General features: G+C 43.3%; 1 protein-coding gene across 1 annotated transcript in view; it reads right to left on the bottom strand.

Moving 5' to 3' along the window:
- PSME4 (proteasome activator subunit 4) overlaps positions 1 to 21,966 on the bottom strand; it is a 228,326-nt gene that overhangs the window by 88,018 nt on the left and 118,342 nt on the right. The window contains exons 18-26 of the mRNA XM_069768879.1: positions 21,564 to 21,779; positions 19,662 to 19,819; positions 19,362 to 19,457; positions 17,498 to 17,553; positions 12,118 to 12,174; positions 11,944 to 11,999; positions 7,307 to 7,405; positions 6,466 to 6,528; positions 1,220 to 1,315 (exon numbers count right to left, since the gene is read on the bottom strand). Of these exons, the coding sequence (XP_069624980.1) occupies positions 1,220 to 1,315; positions 6,466 to 6,528; positions 7,307 to 7,405; positions 11,944 to 11,999; positions 12,118 to 12,174; positions 17,498 to 17,553; positions 19,362 to 19,457; positions 19,662 to 19,819; positions 21,564 to 21,779 (897 nt within the window). The remainder of the gene's footprint in view (positions 1 to 1,219; positions 1,316 to 6,465; positions 6,529 to 7,306; positions 7,406 to 11,943; positions 12,000 to 12,117; positions 12,175 to 17,497; positions 17,554 to 19,361; positions 19,458 to 19,661; positions 19,820 to 21,563; positions 21,780 to 21,966) is intronic.

The raw sequence follows: 21,966 nt of genomic DNA, 5'->3' as shown, positions 1-21,966 counted from the left end.
TCAAACAAGCCTACCACATCAACTACTCAGTAAACTAACTTTGCCCTGTTCCCTCCTTCCAAATATTATTCTGAATCTGCCCCCTACTATTCATCTGTCTCCACACCCTCCATACACATGATAACATGATTGACTACTGCACTTAAACACACGGGCTGATGACCGGATCATGCAGCTTTATATGAAAATCCCTATTTATTATAATTGCCAGACCTGAAATAACAAGCACTTTTCACCTATTGTGTCCCCCCATTTCCTTGTAGATTGTAAGCTTGCGAGCAGGGACCTCACCCCTAATGTCACTGTTTAAATTGTCTTAACTTGTACTGAATTTATTGTCTGTACATGTCTCCGCTTAATTGTAAAGTGCTGCGGAATATGTTGGCGCTATATAAATAAAAATTATTATTAATAATAATAATAATAATAATAATAATAAATATTATTCTTCCAACATAACCCCAAAAGGTAAAAGTTGATTGACTAGCCAAGCATGTTTCCAGACCTAAGCCCTATTGAGCGCAGTGGAGCATCCTCACACCGGACGTGGAGGAGCGCAAGGTCTTCAACATCCACAAGCTCCATGAGGTCATCATGGAGGAGTGGAAGAGAATTCCATTGTCAACCTGCGAAGCTTTAGTGCCCAAGAGAGTTAAAGCAGTGCTTGAAAATACTAGTGGCCACACAAAATATTGAGACTTTGGGCACAATTTGGCTATTTTCACTTGGAGTGTACTCACTTTTGTTGCCAACAGATTAGATATTAATGGCTGTGTGTTGAGTTATTTAGAGGGTACACCAAATTTACATTGTTATACAAGCTGTACACTTACAACTTTACATTGAATCAAACTGTCATGTCTTCAGTGTTGTTCCATGAAAATATATAATAAAATATATATAAAAATGTGGGGGGAGTGTTCATTTTGTTTTAGATACCTATACTGTATATGTGGTCCATGTACTGTAAGATAGTTATGCATATTCAGATGGGCAAGGAGGGTGGTGGGATTCGGGGATAAAAAAGGAAAGGGAAAAAATAAAATCCAGGAATCCTGTATCTGTCATTGATGGACTTATTACTTTGGTTGATACCGAAATGACAGCAATCTGTAAAATGTTTCTACTTAATAAATATGCTTTGATTTAAAAAGAATAAAACAAATATGAGCACCAATTTGATAAAAATGATAAGAGAACAATTATGCCAAAGGCGTACCTGGCCGTATGAGCTGGTTGAGAGACGCAGAAGGTCTCGCACCAAGTCTTGGTGCACTTTCTTGTATTCGCATCCTTCTACAGTTAGTGTTCTCAGCTATGACAAAAAAACCCCAGTTGTAACGAATATTCTCAAAACTTCAAGAAAAAAATACCTTAAATGCATTTAAAGTGATTCTATCGGCATAACATGACTGTTCAAGAACAGGCGCTTGGAGATCACTTGGTGCGGCCACAGTTCAGTGCATACTCCTGCTGACTGATTTTTCACCTACCTCCATCCCCCTCTTCCTGACAGTATTAACTTGGCAGGAGCCAGGGGAGGGCAGAGATAGAATGAGAATAAGTGGGAAGGCGCAGAGAGTTGCTATTCCATGTTAAAGGTGCACAAAGTGGATGTGCTTGGCTCAAATAGCAATTTTGTGCTGACAGACTCCCTTTAACATGGGGCAATCACCCAATTGATCACAATTTAAGCTAATTTAAAATATAATTAAAACTGTGGTTTTTATAAATAGCCACATGTTTTAATATCGGGAAATATCATTCCAATATTAAAAAACACTGGCATAAAAAAAATATATATATTAATTTACTAGCAACCCTAATAGCTGGATTTGTATCCAGAAGTACAGTGCAATATGTTTGAGACAAGACTACATAACTATACTCTTTGTACCCCAGGTTCACAGAGATACGTGCCAAAGAAAAATTTGAAATGACAACAGATTAAATTTTTAAAACTATGTTAGTTTTTATTCAATTAAATAAAAAAAAAAAACATAAAAAGATATTCTGGAACACGAGAACTGGAAAGAATGGAGATTACAAAAAGGAAATTACAGCAGACATAAAATTGGCAGTTTTCCTTAATACAGCAATGTGACGCAGCAAAAAAACTAGAACAATATTTATATATGATAAAGTGCATTGTGCAAAAAAATCATTGTTACACATATCTACTATATAATTGTCTAAGGGTCACTTCCGTCTTTCTGTCTGTCTGTCACGGATATTCATTTGTGGCGGCCTCTGTCTGTCATGGAATCCAAGTCGCTGATTGGTCTCGCCAGCTGCCTGTCATGGCTGCCGCAACCAATCAGCGACGACCACAGTCCAATTAGTCCCTCCCTACTCCCCTGCAGTCAGCGCCCGGTCCATACTCCCTGCAGTCACCGCTCACACAGGGTTAATGCCAGCGGTAACGGACCGCATTATGCCGCGGGTAACTCACTCAGTTACTGCCACTATTAACCCTGAGTGACCAAGTTTTTACTATTGATGCTGCCTATGCAGCGTCAACAGTAAGAACATCTAATGTTAAAAATAATTTAAAAAAAATAAAAAATCATCATATACTCACCCTCCGGCTCCGGTGCTAAGGATGGTATGCGACAAGGACCTTCCATGACATCACGGTCATGTGACCGCGACGTCATCACAGGTCCTGCGCGCCTGCGCGAGAAGGACCTGCCATGACATCACGGTCATGTGACCGCGACGTCATCACACCCTGGGACCGGAAGCTGGCGACAGAACTACAAGGGGCCCTCGGATCGGAAGGTGAGTATATGTTTATTTTTTTAACCTGTGACATACGTGGCTGGGCAATATACTACGTGAATGGCCAATATACTACGTGGTTCTGGGCAGTATACTACGTGGTTCTGGGCAATATACTACGTGGTTCTGGGCAATATACTACGTGGTTCTGGGCAATATACTACGTGGTTCTGGGCAATATACTACGTGGTTCTGGGCAATATACTACGTGGTTCTGGGCAATATACTACGTGGTTCTGGGCAATATACTACGTGGTTCTGGGCAATATACTACGTGGTTCTGGGCAATATACTACGTGGTTCTGGGCAATATACTACGTGGTTCTGGGCAATATACTACGTGGTTCTGGGCAATATACTACGTGGTTCTGGGCAATATACTACGTGGTTCTGGGCAATATACTACGTGGTTCTGGGCAATATACTACGTGGTTCTGGGCAATATACTACGTGGTTCTGGGCAATATACTACGTGGTTCTGGGCAATATACTACGTGGTTCTGGGCAATATACTACGTGGTTCTGGGCAATATACTACGTGGTTCTGGGCAATATACTACGTGGTTCTGGGCAATATACTACGTGGTTCTGGGCAATATACTACGTGGTTCTGGGCAATATACTACGTGGTTCTGGGCAATATACTACGTGGTTCTGGGCAATATACTACGTGGTTCTGGGCAATATACTACGTGGTTCTGGGCAATATACTACGTGGTTCTGGGCAATATACTACGTGGTTCTGGGCAATGTACTACGTGGTTCTGGGCAATGTACTACGTGGTTCTGGGCAATGTACTACGTGGTTCTGGGCAATGTACTACGTCGCTGGGCAATGTACTACGTCGCTGGGCAATGTACTACGTCGCTGGGCAATGTACTACGTCGCTGGGCAATGTACTACGTCGCTGGGCAATGTACTACGTCGCTGGGCAATGTACTACGTCGCTGGGCAATGTACTACGTCGCTGGGCAATGTACTACGTCGCTGGGCAATGTACTACGTCGCTGGGCAATGTACTACGTGGCTGGGCAATGTACTACGTCATTGGGCAATGTACTACGTGGCTGGACAATATGCTCTGTGCTGTGTACTACGTGGCTGGGCAATGTACTACGTGGCTGGGCAATGTACTACGTGGCTGGGCAATGTACTACGTGGCTGGGCAATGTACTACGTGGCTGGGCAATGTACTACGTGGCTGGGCAATGTACTACGTGGCTGGGCAATGTACTACGTGGCTGGGCAATGTACTACGTGGCTGGGCAATGTACTACGTGGCTGGGCAATGTACTACGTGGCTGGGCAATGTACTACGTGGCTGGGCAATGTACTACGTGGCTGGGCAATGTACTACGTGGCTGGGCAATGTACTACGTGGCTGGGCAATGTACTACGTGGCTGGGCAATGTACTACGTGGCTGGGCAATGTACTACGTGGCTGGGCAATGTACTACGTGGCTGGGCAATGTACTACGTGGCTGGGCAATGTACTACGTGGCTGGGCAATGTACTACGTGGCTGGGCAATGTACTACGTGGCTGGGCAATGTACTACGTGGCTGGGCAATGTACTACGTGGCTGGGCAATGTACTACGTGGCTGGGCAATGTACTACGTGGCTGGGCAATGTACTACGTGGCTGGGCAATGTACTACGTGGCTGGGCAATGTACTACGTGGCTGGGCAATGTACTACGTGGCTGGGCAATGTACTACGTGGCTGGGCAATGTACTACGTGGCTGGGCAATGTACTACGTGGCTGGGCAATGTACTACGTGGCTGGGCAGTATACTACGTGGCTGGGCAATATACTACGTGACTGGGCAATATACTACGTGGGCTGGGCAATATACTACGTGGATCTGTGCTGTATACTACCTCGCTGGGCAATATACTACGTCGCTGGGCAATATACTACATGGCTGGGCAATATACTACGAGGACATGCATATTCTAGAATACCCGATGCGTTAGAATCAGGCCACCATCTAGCAATATAATAAAGTGCTTTCACTAATTAACCAATTCAATATTGCAGATTGCCACTAGAGGGTAGTATTGCTCACTAGGAGTCAAGCATCGCTAAATTTATATATTATTTATTATTATTATAGTGCCATTTATTCCATGGTGCTTTACATGTGAGGAGGGGTATACATAATAAAAACAGGTACAATAATCTTGAACAATACAAGTCACAACTGGTACAGGAGGAGAGAGGACCCTGCCTGCGAGAGCTCACAATCTACAAGTATATCATTAATATATTTTATTCTCTGCCATTAGAACCAGTTAAATTAGTGTAAATCCCTATCCTTACTCATGTGCCAAATAAATAATCTAGCCAGATATACTAAAAGAAGATCAATCACCCGAAGGTATATAGATCCCAGTATTCAAAAGCCAAAAAATGGCAAGTACAAATGAAATAACTTAGGGAAACATCACATAAAAATAAGAACACTGCAGTTCATCATTACTTGGATGTCACACGCCCCCGAAGAAGCAGGTTGGCGAAACGTGCGCGTCGGGGTGGGAGGTTTAGGTCTTTACAGCGGCTGAGCTAGCGAACATTATGACATCCAGGTAATAATGAACTGCAGTGTTCTTATTTAAATGTGAGGTTTCCCTAAATTATTTCATTTGTACTTGCCATTTTTTTTGGCTATTGAATACTGGGATCTATATACCTTTGGGTGATTGATCTTCTTTTAGTATATCTGGCTAGATTATTTATTTGGCACATGAATAAAGATAGTGATTTACACTAATTTAACTGGCTCTAATGGCAGAGAACAAAATATATTAATAATATGTAAATATAGCGATGCTTGACTCCTAGTGAGCAATACTAACCTCTAGTGGCAATCTGAAATATTGAATTGGTTAATTAATGAAAGCACTTTATTATGTTATATGTATAACAATGATTTTTTTTTTTTTTTTGCACAATGCACTTTATCTATATAAATATTGTTCTAGTTTTTTTGCTGCGTAACATTGCTGTATTTAGGAAAACTGCCAATTTTATGTCTGCTGTAATGTCCTTTTTGCAAACTCCATTCTTTCCAGTTGTCATGTTCCTGAATATCTTTTTATGGTTTTTTATTTAACTGAACTAAAACGAATATAGTTTTAAAAATTGATCTGTTGTCACTTCAAATTTTTCTTTGGCACCTATCTCCGAACCTGGTGTACAAAGAATATAGTTGTGTAGTCTATTGAAAGACTGAAGTGTTGTCCCTTGGATATGGACTAATTATTTAAGGACTCTTTTTGTCTTGAATTAAATGTTTGAGACAAGGAAGGAACAGCCACTGAGGAGATAACCAGCCACCTCCTTTCAACATGGGAAATCTGTGGCTACTGGAGGATAGCCCTGAGAACTGCCAGTATTCGTGGCTCTTTAGATCAGCTGGCCTGTCGTGACATAGTCATCACAGCGTGATGCAAATGTGACAATGGGGCAGGCCAACTAGTCAAAGGAAGAGCCACGGGTGTTATCAGGTAGGAGGCAGTTCTTGGGGCTCCCATCCATAGATTACAGACATGGCTGGTGGAACGGGTCCTGTGAGCAGATGCACACCAACTAGTTGGGGTTCATTATGGACAATGTGTAAAAGGACCCCACCAGAGTTAAGTTGGCGATTAAATTTCCCCATTGTCTTCTATTCTATATACCTCATGCTGCAACATGACTCTGTCAATCAACAGCGCTCTGATGTGTCTTTTTTTCCCTTGGAGCTGAAAAAAAAAGAAATCATGAATGTCATTAAGTACCACTTAAGATGCTAATATCAAGACCAAGATGAAAATAAAATAAAGCTGTATCCATATAAAAGGGATAAAAAAACAACACAAGTACACACCAGCAATGGGTGTTAGTGTACTGTAGATAACTCAACATTACTTATTGTGCACAGCAATCTTTGCTACAGATTACTGGATATCACTGACAATCAGTAACACTTTCAAGAATTAAAGAAGTTTTCAATGGAAAACATAAGTCCATTATAGATCACATTTTAAAAATACTTACAAAAAGTTGCTTTTGGTGCGATATTTACCTGCCTCCTTTGCAACAAAAAAAAAAAAAATAGGGATTTTTGTGTACTCCCCATAAAATCCTTTTCTCCGAGCCACTCATTGAGGACACAGGACCGTAGATCTGCTTTCTCAGGGTCGGATTTACCACCAGAACTCAGGGGCCTTGTGTTTGACGGCTTGGCCGCTGAATCCTGGGTTCTGACCCAAGCAGGTTTTTCCCACGAAGTAGTTTCCACCTTGATCAATGCTCGAAAGCCGGTGTCATGGTGCATCTATCATCGGGCCTGGAAGATCTTTTTTGAATGGTAAATCAGACCCCGAGAAAGCAGTCCTGTGTCCCCCAATGTGGCGATGGAGAAAAAGATATATATACATTATTACCAGCACAAGCAGCAGACAATATACTGCACGTTTCTCACTCACAATGTACATAGAAGACTTTTATACTAATGTATCCTGGTATGACATTACTAACCCGATTTTCCATAGATTTTTTTACTAGAGTAAAACTCTTCCATCTTGAGTCAAACTCGTGCTTGTGAGATCCCTGGTATTGCAGGAGGTCACTGATAATCTGTAAGAAACAGTATTGACTGATCTCATGATACATTAGGCAAAAATATACACAATATGATGAAATCCATTAGGAGAACGTAAGATGTGAACATGGAATAAGGATTATACCTGCAGCTAAGAGTTATTTATGTATAATGTATTATCAGACTAGTGGTGTCGGGTCTGATCTGTGCCACATATGAAACATATAGATCATTATGTGCATGAACTCAGCATAAAACACTTTGCCGAAAAGGGAAGAAGTAACGGTATGTCAAATAGCAAGGTGGAAAGGCTTTTCTTTAGAGACCGAAGTACTGCATACACACATAATGAAAGTCCTTAAAAATAACCTGTCACCAGGTTTTTGCCACCTAATCTGAGCGCAGCATAATGTAGAGAAAAAGACCCCGATACCAGCCGTGTGTCCCATAGTTGGTTGCTTAGTGTAGTTCTTATAAGATCAATGCTTTATCAGCAAGGGATAATCCCTACAAGACTACTTGACTATACCATTGGGGTGTATGGGGTGTCCAGATATGGGTAGCACCTCTGGTGGAGGGCTTGCTGTGTCATTTTAAGGCAGTTTGCTCATCTTCGGTCCTCATCTGGTACTCAACTCTCACTGTACCTCCAAGTAACTGCTAGCATGGGGCACTGTGTACTGCCTGGAACAGGCCAAACCAGGTGAGCATAGCTTTGGTTTTGAGGCCCATGGTGACTTTAAGGGTTTGCCTATCCGTGCATGTAAAAAATATGAAGGTAGACAGACCGTAGAGAAGAACGGCATTTGTTGTTAAAAGAATTAGGTTATTACAACGTGGACATAGCAGCTCTCAGCTAAACGCTCTTAGCAGATAAAGGCCAACTGACAAAGCGCAGTGGTGGGTACATGCTTTTCTGGAGTGGTCGAGGCAGCACTGAACAAAGAGAAGCAGGAGTAGGATATCCTATCAAATCTCACCTTGTTCATAAACTTGCCCAGTTTCCAGAAAGCATCAACCACCGCCTGATGGCTCTTCAGCTACCACTTACAAACAAGAAGTGCAATAGGCTGACTAGGGCCTAAGTTCCCACCATGACCAATCCAAATTACAGTAAGAATAAATTCTGTGATGAACATGAGACACTTATCTCAGTAATCCCAAGCTCATTATACTAAGACTTTAATGCCAGAGGGGGAATAGAAACATCAAAATTAGGAAGAAATCACTGAGAGACATGGCAGTGGCAAGTGTGACAGTAATGGCATCCCCTCATCAAGAAGTGTGCCACACATGACCTTGTCATCACCAGCTCTGTTCCATCTACCCACTTGCTCGAGGCACTGGCATCTCATTGACTAAGTCATTTACAGGAAGGTTAGGATGGACTTTTGACTAATGAGTGACATGTGTGGGACCAACCACCGCCTCATGGTGTCTAAGTGCAGGCTTCGCATTCTGCTGTCGAGACCTCAAGGACAGAAGTCGTCTTCAAAGAAGCTGAATGTCTCCAAGCTGCAAAGCAGAAGAGTTGCAGGACAATTTGCCAATGACCTTGATGACAGACTGTGAGACACACCGCAGGCAGACTAGACCAGCGTTAAAGTACAGTGGATGATTCTTAAAACTGCTATTTGTAATACTGCCCTGGAGCCTCTCAGACCTGCAGCCAGAAGTATCAAACATTGGCTAGATGAAAACGACGAAGAAATAAAAATGCACTCCTAGAAGAGAAACATCAGCTGTACAAAGTGCATCAATATGACCCCACAACGCTAGCCAAGAAGGATGCCTTTATCAACATAAAAAGAAAAGATACAGATTAACCTACACGATATGCAGGACAGCTACTTTAGCAAGAAGGCTGATGAAATCCAGGGCTATGCAGACAGCCACAACCTGAAGCGCTTGTATGATGTGCTAAAGGCCGTATATGGACCTCAATCATCCAACTCCTAATCTCTCAAAGCGGACGGAACTAAGCTGCTCGCAGAAAAAGATTCCTTACCACACTTCTCTATGCCAGCGAGACCTGGTGTCACGATCCATGTTTGGATCTGTGGCAGATCTGGTTTCCCTCTGATTAAAACCTTTTTTCCTTTCTGGTCATCGGGGGTTAATGCAGTCCACCCCCCATCCACCGATGGCTGCTGGTGTTGTTGCATTGCATTGCTGCTGAGTCAGCTGATGTTGGTGGTGACCACTCCCACCATCCTTCATAAGGTCACCTGATGTATCAGCTGACTGTTGGTTATACAGGTTTTTCTGGTGATTAACCTAGCTGGAGGAGTTTACTGAGTGCGGTGGTTCTTCAGCTGAATACTTATTCCTGGTGCCTTAAGGTACCGTCACACATAACGATATCGTTAACGATATCGTTGCTTTTTGTGACGTAGCAACGATATCGTTAACGAAATCGTTATGTGTGACAGCAACCAACGATCAGGCCCCTGCTGGGAGATCGTTGGTCGCTGGGGAAAGTCCAGAACTTTATTTTGTTGCTGGATCTCCCGCTGACATCGCTGAATCGGCGTGTGTGACGCCGATTCAGAGATGTCTTCACTGGTAACCAGGGTAAACATCGGGTTACTAAGCGCAGGGCCGCGCTTAGTAACCCGATGTTTACCCTGGTTACTGTTGTAAATGTAAAAAAACAAACCGTACATACTTACATTCCCGGTGTCTGGTCAGGTTCCTCGCCGTCAGCTTCCCGCACTGACTGGTGAGCGCCGGCCAGCCGTAAAGCACAGCGGTGACGTCACCGCTGTACTTTACGGCCGGCGCTCAGTCAGTGCTGGAAGCTGAAGGCGAGGGACATGACCAGACACCGGGAATGTAAGTATGTAGGGTTTGTTTTTTTACTTTTACGCTGGTAACCAGGGTAAACATCGGGTTACTAAGCGCAGCCCTGCACTTAGTAACCCGATGTTTACCCTGGTTACCCGAGGACTTCGGGATCGTTGGTCGCTGGAGAGCTGTCTGTGTGACAGCTCTCCAGCGACCAAACAGCGACGCTGCAGCGATCGACATTGTTGTCGGTATCGCTGCAGCGTCGCTTAGTGTGACGGTACCTTTACTCTGCTGTGTGGTACATTGCAGCAGAGAAAGCTAAGTGTTTGCTTACCTTGTTTGTCTAAACTTTCCCTTTGTGTTTTATTAGTGCAGCGGTGGGACCAGTGTTCTCACTCGCCAATTCCCTACCCAGGGATAGATGTAGGGCGAGCGAGGGTTAAGGTATCCTGCTCGGTGACAGGTTGAAAGAACCTGTATAGGGACGTCAGGAAGATTAGGGCACATCCTTAGGAGAGGGCAGGAGGTGTCCATTTCCCCGTTCCATATCGCAGGGCCCACCGTTGTTATTGTGTCCCCGGTGTTCACTTGTGAGCTTCGTCGTTTTGTGACCGACCACCCGTTGGGCCGTGTCACACTTGGGCAGTCACTTCGTGACATCTGGACTGTCTGCAGCTGACATGCCAAACAGCTAAATCACTTTCACCTGCACTGTCACCACAGACTTCTCCACATCAGGTGGAAAGACTGTCTCCGACACGGCAATCCTGGAACAAGCTGGCCTCTGCAGGGCTTACTCTCTCATACTGAAGACCAAGCCAGCTGGGCTCAATATGTGGTCAGAATGCCAGACAGTCGATTGCCTACACAACTGCTGTACAGAGAACTGTGTCAGGGAAAGCGAACAACCGGGGAGCAGAAGAAACATTACAAGGACTGCCTTATAGGGTCTCAAAAACCTGGAGGTCGATATCAGTGAATGGGAGAAGCTTGCCCTGCACTATCCAAGCTTGACAACGCAGGATCACCTGAAGAGCACGTGTAGCTTAAGATAGGAGAATCTTTGAGGCAAAAAGAAAGCAAGCCTAAGGCACAAGCGGTATATACTGTCTTGACCACATATGCTTATATCATGTATGTGGGCGAGCCTTCAGGGCCCATCTTGGATTCATTAGTCACCTCCACAGCCACCGATCTCCACCCCCTCCTCCCCCCAACCCTGAAGTCCTGGCTGGTCATCTACGACTACGAAGGACGATCAGCACTTGGCCTGCTGCCAAGTACCCAAGCCACTCCCCTCCTCTGATTGGCTGATTTCTGTGCATAGGTAGTGGTGTGGGCAGGGTTATACAGGGCTCAGCATTTAGAGAACTGCTAGATCTGCAGCAGACAAAAAAAAAAAAAAAGCTTTGAATAAAAAAATGCAGCAAGCAATGTAAGTGACATTGCTGGAATCAGGGTTTCTGTCTTACAACGTGCTGCTCTCTGACTGGATGGCAAAAACCTGCTGACAGATTACCTTTAAACTGGCACTCAGCATAAATTCCATATTATACTATAGTGTCATGTCCTGGTTTAAAGCATTACACAAGAAAAAAATGGCAATTTTTTAGGTAATCAAGAGTTAGAGATGGATTCCCTTTCTGCAATCATTTGATGCCATCTTGCCACCAGAGGAATAATGTTGTAATGCAGTCAGTGGCTTTGTCAACCATTCGTAGGACCTTTCTATATAAATCTGTTATTGAGATAATTTAGATAAGACTCAAACAAATAAGTGTACCTTTATTATCAGAAATAAAGACTTGGTATCATCTTCTGAGTGGTCAAGAATGTAGTCTATTATCAGAGAGGAAACACAAGTGAAGTTAATGGAAAGTAGAACGATCCCTCCAATCCACTGATCACTCATGTGGCTGCAAACACTAAGGAAATACATTCATTGACAAACACTTACGCAAGAGTTTCCTGAGTGTTTCTGCTATGGATTCTCTGTAGTTTTCCCTAGAATAATCTAAACAATAAAACAATCAAACATACAGAAGCATTTTTATCACAGCAGTAAAAATATGACTAGCTTTTTTCTTTTTAAATTCTGTCTATCGCATTTAAAGTGTAACTATGAGAAAAATGACAGACGGCTCCATTTTTTGTAGGTGGGAAAACTTGCAAAAGAAAGTCTCCCGCTCAGCAGAAGAATTAACCGCCTCTCATTGGGGGACACAGGAACCATGGGTGTATGCTGCTGCCACTAGGAGGCTGACACTATGCAAATAAAAAAGTTAGCTCCTCCTCTGCAGTGTACACCCCACCGACTGGCATTATACTCTCCAGTTTAGCTTAGTGTCAGTAGGAGGTGGACACGGGTCTTTCATTGGACCCTTATCTACCTCAATGTGTCCTTTTCCGTGCCTTCCATCTTGGCCTTCCTTCAGGCAGGACTGGATTCGGGCCTTGCTCTGAGTTCCCTCAAGGATCAGGTTTCTGCACTTTCCATCCTTTTTCAGAAGACTTAATCTTCCTGGCTACAGGTTAAGACCTTTCTTCAAGGAGTTGCCCATGATGTCCCTCCGTACAGGGCCCCTGTGGATTCATGGGATTTTAATCTGGTACTGGACGTTCTGAGGGTTTCCCCCTTTGAGCTTCTCAGAGAGGTTCCCCTTTCAGTTCTATCTTGGAAGGTGGCCTTTCTTGTGGCCATCACTTCTATCCGCCGCGTTTCCGAGTTGGCGGCCCTGTCTTGACGACCTCCGTTGTTGGTCATTCACCAGGACAAGGTGGTCCTCAGGCCTCTGCCTTCCTTTCTAAGGTGGTTTCCACCTTCCACCTCAACGAGCACATCGTTCTACCTTCCTTTTGTCCAGCTCAGACTCATCCTCTGGAGCGATCGTTGAACAAGCTGGACCTAGTCAGGGTAGTGAGGATCTACCTGGATAGAACGTCCACTTTTCGGAAGACGGATTCTCTTTTCGTTATTCCTGATGGCACGCGCAGAGGCCTACCGGCTTCTAAGGCGACTATTGCTCGCTGGATCAGAACGGCAATTCTGGAGGCTTACCGGGTCAAGAACAGAGTGGCCCCTCCTGGGATCAAGGCTCACTCTACCCGGGCAGTCGGCGCCTCCTGGGCGGTGCACCACAGGGCTTTCGCCCTACAGCTTTGCAAAGCGGCAACTTGGCCTTCCATCCACACGTTCGCCAAATTTTACAAGGTCCATACCAGCCTAGGCAGAAGGATCTTGCAGGCGGCAGTGGTGAGTCCTCTGACCTGATGGAAGTCAGTTTTTCCCGCCCTAGGGACGTCCCATGGTTCCTGTGTCCCCCAATGAGAGGCGATAAAGAAAACAGGATTTTTGGTTGCTTACCGTAAAATCTGTTTCTTGGAGCCTCCACTGGGGGACACAGCTCCCTCCCAATGTTTCTCAGTTTCTGTTTTATGTTCTATGACTGTTCTCAAGTTTGTGGTTATAGTTTTCAACCTTGTTATTTATCTCCTACTGCTTTCTCACTAACTGAAGAGTATAATGCCAGTCGGTGGGGTGTACACTGCAGAGGAGGAGCTAACTTTTTTATTTGCATAGTGTCAGCCTCCTAGTGGCAGCGGCATACACCCATGGTTCCTGTGTCCCCCAATGGAGGCTCCAAGAAACAGATTTTACGGTAAGCAAACAAAAATCCTGTTATGTCTATGTATGACACCATACATGCTTTTGACCTCAATTGCTGCTGATTCAGAATGTGGCGGCTGCATTCTCTGGTACCAAAATACCTGCTGCCGTCATACGGAGGAGCGCAAAGTAAGGTCTGAACCACGCCGCCAACATGTTCACTGTCAAAGAACGGACCAGCGTTGTAGAGATCAGCTCTGCATCCATCCCTGCTGTCTATGTGGTTCAGACCCTCCAGTGAACACCCCATAGGACTGCAGTGGTCACAATATACCCAGAGGAGGTAGCTCAGCATTTGGAAGCCCCAGCAGTGGGATCAGAAGCAGGGCACCAGCTGTAGTGTCTTTGAAGACATTTTCCTAGTTGGACTGGAGGGCAGAGTTAAGCGAATGTTCGTCTATGAAAATAATTTAGTCTCGTTTTATTTATTTATTTTTTTATTTAGAGTGCAGGCGCTGGCTGATGAATGCTCCCATAAGCTGCGCCTGCTCTAGCTGTTATTAGAGGTAGCAGGCGGATGCTGATGGGAGCAGTAGTCCCATCAGCCAACACCAGTGACCGGAGGTAAACTTTATAACTCAAGATTACGCTCTCAATTGACTACGTGGGAACCGCTGCTTTCTAATCGGCGATAAAACCATGCACACCCAAGTGTTCGAGGGGGACCGAACCTGAACAGTAACACAGTAACACTGACTTCCTGGTGAAGTCTGTGTTTGGTGTCTATGCCCGAACAGTAGGTGTTCGGTACGGACGCTGAACTTTACTGTTCAGGTTCGTCCATCTAAAACAAACAAACACAATTTTTAGGTTTTTTATGATCTGCACCAAAATACACAAATTGTGAAATGAAAAAAAGAAGTTTCTGCAAATTTAAAAGAACCAAAAAAAATAAAAATAAAACCACTAAACTCCTTCCCTGCCTAGTCATTTGCTGGTGCCGATACAGTCATGGCCGAAAGTATTAACACCCCTGCAATGTGGACAAAAAAGAAAAATTGACAAGAGATTTCAACGCGAGATTGTGCGGATGTTGGATAAAGAACCTCGACTAACATCCAAACAAGTTCAAGCTGCCCTGCAGTCCGAGGGTACAACAGTGTCAACCCGTACTATCCGTCGGCGTCTGAATGAAAAGGGACTGTATGGTAGGAGACCCAGGAAGACCCCACTTCTTACCCGAGACATAAAGTCAAGCTGGAGTTTGCCAAAACTTACCTGAAAAAGCCTAAAACGTTTTGGAAGAATGTTCTCTGGTCAGATGAGACAAAAGTAGAGCTTTTTGGGCAAAGGCATCAACATAGAGTTTACAGGAGAAAAGAAGAGGCATTCAAAGAAAAGAACACGGTCCCTACAGTCAAACATGGCGGCGGTTCCCTGATGTTTTGGGGGTGCTTTGCTGCCTCTGGCACTGGACTGCTTGACCGTGTGCATGGCATTATGAAGTCTGAAGACTACCAACACATTTTGCAGCATAATGTAGGGCCCACTCTGAGAAAGCTGGGTCTCCCGCAGAGGTCATGGGTCTTCCAGCAGGACAATGATCCAAAACACACTTCAAAAAGCACTAGAAAATGGTTTGAGAGAAAGCACTGGAGACTTCTAAGGTGGCCAGCAATGAGTCCAGACCTGAATCCCATAGAACACCTGTGGAGAGATCTAAAAATGGCAGTTTGGAGAAGGCACCCTTCAAATATCAGGGACCTGGAGCAGTTTGCCAAAGAAGAATGGTCTAAAATTCCAGCAGAGCATTGTAAGAAACTCATTGATGGTTACCGGAAGCGATTGGTCGCAGTTATTTTGGCTAAAGGTTTTGCAACCAAGTATGAGGCTGAGGGTGCCAATACTTTTGTCTGGCCCATTTTTGGAGTTTTGTGTGAAATAATCAATGTTTTGCTTTTTGCTTCATTCTCTTGTGTTTTTTTCATTTAAGACAAATTAAATGAAGATAATAATACCAAATAATTTGTGCTTGCAATCATTTTCAGGAAGAAACTGAGTATTATCTGACAGAATTGCAGGGGTGTCAATACTTTTGGCCATGACTGTATAAAACCTTGTCTCCTGTAAGGAAGTCTCAATTCAAAACCACTGCAGGCAATCACAGGGATTCAAACACAGCTACAGCAGCATCAGGTAAAGCAATTAGAGTGACTTTACATGGAAATCCAAACCAAAATCTACAGGTTATTGATCTACTGGTGGGAAAAGTTGTGCAGCAATTCTGCTCTATGTGAATGTAGTCTTACAGCTTTGAGGGCATTATAATTTATCATGTAAAGCGCTGCGGAACATGTTGGCGCTACATAAATAAAATTATTATTATTATTATTATTATTATTAAACTAAGTAAAGAAGCAATCCCATCAAAAGGTTTATCCTCTTAATATATTGCAGTCATCATATATGGCACTGTGTACTTACAATTGCTCATTTTGCCTTTCTGTCCAGCCAATTATTCTTTCCCATTAGGTCTATGACAACACCTGATTAAAGGGATCCTGTCAGGTCCCCCCTGAGCCACCAGAACCACCAGCAGTAGTATCTGCATATGTAAATACCCTGCCTTTGTAGAACATTACATACACAAACAGATCTTTAGGAAAAGTATTTGTAAAGCTTGTTTATGAGATTATGAGATGTAAATGAGGGCTTTAACTAGTCGATCGGATATTAGTGTCTTAGTTTGCTCACTTGTATGTCATCACACCCGAGTCTAAGTCTTCTTCCCTTTCGATCATGCGTAGTGCATCTCTCTGAAGCCGGCAGGCGTCCACGTGGCTACAGAGGATCAATGCTGGGGGAAAAATAACAACGCATGTGGAAGAATTTCCTGGCGTTGGTGAGGACGCCGGTGCTTGCAAGCCATGTTATCACACCCACAGGGGCGTGATAACATCTAAGTGAGGTGACTAGTCTGGGCACATTAATGCCCCATCCACTAGTCAAAGCCCTCATTTACATGTCAAACAGACTTTAGAGATACATAAAGAGATCTTTAGAAAAAGTCTCTAATGTAATACAGTGACAGGGTATTTAGCTATGCAGATACAACTGCTGGTGGTTCTGGGGTACGGGGGACCCGACAGATTCCCTTTTAGGCTATGTGCACACGTTGCAGATTTGCCTGCGGATCCGCAGCAGTTTCCCATGTGGTGTACAGTACCATGTAAAGCTATGGAAAACCAAATCCGCAGTGTCCATGATGCGGAAAATACTGCACAGAAACGCTGCGTTGTATTTTCTGCAGCGTTTTACACCTGCTCCTCAATAGGAATCCGCAGGTGTAAAACCACAGGTGAAATCCGCACAAAAAACACATGAAACCTGCTGGTAAAACGCAGTGCGTTTTACCTGCAGATTTCTCAAAAACCAAGTGGAAAAATCAGCACACGAATCCGCAACGTGGGCACATAGCCTAAGGCTGCTTATGAAAGCAGTGACAGCTCACCTAAAGAACAGACTAGACAATAATCCTAATATGCTCTACTTCCTCACATACTAAGTTTTCATATGTACCAACGGCAGTACGAACTCCCACAAATAAAATATATATTTTATGGGTTGTGAAATAAAGAGCACTTCATTAAAAATAGTATAAGTGGTCGATGACATTCAACCTGTATATTACAGAGACGAACAAAACAGCTGAAATAGGAACTGAACTCACCATGGTCAATGCCGCTAAAAAGTTTTGTCTCATCCAAAGACACCAAGCTTGTTACCCTGGAAAACACAATGCAATTAAATAGGAACAGAGTCCAAATCAGTCATATATAAAACTATGTATGAAGAAACAACACTTCAAGGTTTGTTGGGAAGATGAAGATTTTCATGATTAAAAGGGAAACTTAATAGCATCAATCCTCCTTAGCCATCTATACGGGCATGTAGGTCATAGGAATCTGAATAATGATATCCAGGTATGTGCCATCCGATGTCTTACTCCAAAGAAATCCACATTTTTCTTAATATGCAAATGAGCTGCTAAGATCTAAAAGTCAGACATAGACCTCCCTGACAATCTGCCTCCAGAGATTGCTTTAAATGAAAGGAGGAGTTACCAATGTGAGACATGTACCTCAGGAGAGCAAACGGTCAGTCATTACATGTCTCACACCTGGAACATCCCTTCCACTTAAAATGAGCCCTAGAGGCAGATTTTTGGGAAAGATCTAAGTATGGCCTATAGATATTAACAGCTCATTTATGAAACATTAAGACATGCAACGATTCTCTGGAATAAGACATTGGATGGCAAATATCAAGGTATCATTATTCAGCTTCCCATCACCTACATCCCCATATAGAAGTCTTAGGAGGGTTGATCCTACTGACAGATTCCCTTTAATAGATACTTTAGATATGAGACAAATAGATCTCTGTACCCAAGGCCTGGATTGGCTGTTCCGTAGCTATAGATGCCATTTGTTACTTTTATTTATATTTATTATTTTATAGTTATGTGACCTACTATGTGTAACTCTTTATATACTATATGCGGACTCTAAAGCACTGTTCTGGTCACACATATACATTTGAGCAGAGCGTGTCCATCTTTCATCTTTGTTTTTCTAGCTATATCATTTTTTTTTAGAATTTCTAGAGCTTCTTATTGCCATTTTTCTACAGGACCACAAGTCATCTACCTGTTACTATGAATAAATATAATTGTATATACGGTAGATGGCGTCTTAAAACTATCTCACAATATAAAATTGTATGCTTGATAGCAAGATCGGGGTGTGTACTTGTGCATTACCGTATACATAATGAATAGGCACTAAAGAAGCAGAGCTGTGTTTGTTATTTAGTCTGTTATGTCCTGAAAGACAACACGCTTCCAGTATTAGGTCAGTGTGTTTTGTGATTATCTGAATCTGGCAATAGCCATAAGATGGAAACTGGCAGATTGGGCAAAGATTCCCAAAAGCAGAAAGTCCCAAAATCATATTCGCCCATGCACAGAGTAACATAAATAGGACATTCCTTTTATTATCATAGCTATGGTCTGCTGTGACACTTAGGACCCCCACAGCATGTGCCAGAGCAGAGATCAGGTTTTTTTTTTTTGTTGGGGGGGGGGGGGGGGGGGATTAAATGATCAGCCCAAGGCAATTAGTCCAGGTACAATCAACCGTCTGTCAGGAGTTTTGCATCCGAGTTTCGTGGCTCGCAATAAATGGGTTATCTGTGATAAGGCAACATCTAAAAAGGAAAGAGCGCTATGAATGAATGCTTCCAGAAAACCTGTGGAAGAGCAATCACTTTTCTTTTTAGTGATCACCTGATAGAGATAACAGCCTACACCTCTTGGTTATCCATGACAAATTGACAAGAGAAAAAAAAAATCCAACATGACCATTTTTGACAAAGTGAGTCCATTCCTGGATAACAGACCACAACACATGACCAAAAAGTCTGAAGAGTCCAAATCATTCATTTTATCATTCATCTTCGCTCATGAGATGAACACAAAAACAACAACAATAAGCCACTGAAAGAATTAAAGCCATATCCTGGCAGATACTTACAGATGAGATACTCTCTCCCCTTTCAGAGGAGGAAGAAGATTCCCTGAGCCAGTAAGACAGTTATGGACAATGGTGAGACACTGCTGAACGTCATCCCTTATAAAAAAACAAAACATAGAAAACAATGATTAAATATTCCTTTTACTAGTAATGTTATTGACAGCACAATCTATACAGTCATCTCTAGGATAGGTTGTTACACATCAGCTTGCCCAGACTTTGTGACAAGACTATACAGGTGAATGTTGGAATACATGATATCCTGGAAATTAAAACAGATCATGAATGAGATTAATTTACCTTGACATCTCCAGCTCTCCACTCCCATAATGATTTAATTTTTCTAATTCTGGGCGTAAAAAGTTGTCCAGCAGGTAGTAAGCAAATTCAATCTCCTCTGCGGATGGAACGTGCCACTTGATGTTGAGATTCCACAGGTCTCCAGCTTTGCCCCAGTCCTTATAAAACAAATATACATCAGATTATATAAAGCCATTGTAATGCATCTGTTACAGAAAACTTATAATTAGAGATCAAGACTTCAAGAAGTTGTAATAAGGGGTCTGAGGTCTCTTCCGACTTCCATTTAAAGCACCACGCCAGCAGTTGTTTGTCACCCCTAGAGTGGTATCACTAATATAAGTTCCCTGCAATTAATACTGACCATAATCATTCTTCTTCTGTTCTCCGCGCCAGTCTGGTCATCACTACAGTGTTTGCTGGGCCGCCGGAGGTTACGTCTCACTGTTAGGCTATGCGAACACGTCAGGATTTTCTGCAGAATTTTCCTGACTTTTCTGCTGGAAATCCGCATGCGTTTTTTTTCACGTTTTTTGTGTGTTTTTTTCCAGAGCTCCCTAATGCATAAAATAGCGGCAAAAACACGAAAAATCCGCAAAATTAATGAACATGACGCGTTTTTTTCGCGGGAAAAAAAAAACACATCAAGTGCACAAAACTTGCAGAATGCATTAAAAATGATGGGATGCTTATGTATGCGTTTTTTTAAGCGTTTTTCCATGGAAAACGGCCAAAAAAACGCAAAACATCCTGAACGTGTGCACATAGCCTTAGTCCATCGCAGGCTCTCAGACTAATATTGAGAGCTTGCGACCATTAGCTCAGGTTTACGGTCAGTCAGGACCTGCGATCACAAGATGGCGAAACGGGACCAGAGCGGTGCTGGGAAGAGCAGATGGAGGCTGGTAAGAATATTACCAAGGGCAGGGAACACTGATTAGTGATATCATTCCGGCAATTAAATAATTAAAAAAAAAAAAAAAAAAAACACAATGCAGAGGAGCTTTAAAAGAGGCAAACAGCAGAATTTAAAAGGTTAATCTCAACCACCATCTTCAGCAGTGCACCTGCTCTCATGCCTCCTAGTCTTCCTGCTAGCTGGGTGCTTCTGATTGATCGTTCGGATCAGCACCTGACAGCTGCTGTCCCAAAATGTGCACGTGCCAATGCTGCAGGCACAGGCAGCTTTGCTTCTGCAACATCGTCTGAGAGCACAGGCTACTCGGTTACAGTGATCTCGCCAGCTTCAGCGCAGCATTTACAAGCGCTAAAGCAAAGAGCTTGTAAGCACACACTGCTAGGTTCACATTGCGTTAGTGCAGTCCGTTCAACGCATACGTTAAACAGACTGCGCTAACGTAAGTGCCGACTTTGCACAGCGCTAGCGCACATAGAGCTGCAGCCCGCGTCTCGGGTCAGTCACCCAAATGACGGCACATCGCTAGCGCACGCCCATTGTGGGCCACGGTGTAACGTAGTCCGTTAAACTTACCGCCATAACGCAATGTGAACCCAGCCTTACCTAGGAGACCAACTACCTCTCTCTAATAGACTGATGCAACGGCTGGTAACCTAGATAATGAACAATAAACTACACAATTAAAAATGCTGACATTGTTGAGAACAAAGAATCTTTTAATAAAAAGTAAACTGCAAAGTTGCTTGTTGTTACAAGCACTTTGCAAGTTGAAAAAAATGCTTTTAATATAACTATGGCCAGCCCTCACTTTTCCTACATGAAGTGGGGAAAAAAAAAGCCAAGAAAGGGCATATTTGTTCCACTGCAGAAATATTCACGCCCAAAAATTATTCATCAAAATGATCTCCGTTCCTTGACATCAAAGATCATCCCATGGAAAGTGAACAAAATGGAAAGCTTCCCTGAAATCTGCAGATACTTGCCTGAATTGGGAAATATTCAGAAAGCGGCTTATTAAATCCGCCAGGTATACTGCAGTACTCCGTGGGGTAGATGAGTGTGCTGGATCTCAGGAGATGGTGCAGCAGGTTACAAGACAGACTATAACCCTGTTTACAAGTGAAGTGTAAGGTCTGCTGGAGAATCGTCACAAGCTGATCTTTGTAGGGAAGCAGTTTCTCCCCATCCACTCTGGTTATCTGAGAAACGCAATAAAGACATGATTAAAAGCTGGCAACACATGTAAATGAAAACTGACTATGCCCCCAGCAATGTGTGTGATGGCATACAGGGGGCACACAGGCGTATCGGGTATAACATGAACTACATGTAACACACACACTGTCTAGCGCTTTCGGAAAAGCTTGTCCTCATCGATGTAAGATT

This window comes from Ranitomeya imitator, chromosome 5 (assembly GCF_032444005.1).
Source record: "Ranitomeya imitator isolate aRanImi1 chromosome 5, aRanImi1.pri, whole genome shotgun sequence".
Taxonomy (NCBI): domain Eukaryota; kingdom Metazoa; phylum Chordata; class Amphibia; order Anura; family Dendrobatidae; genus Ranitomeya; species Ranitomeya imitator.
Note: the sequence above shows the minus strand (reverse complement) of the source record. Positions and strands in the feature narration are given on the sequence as shown.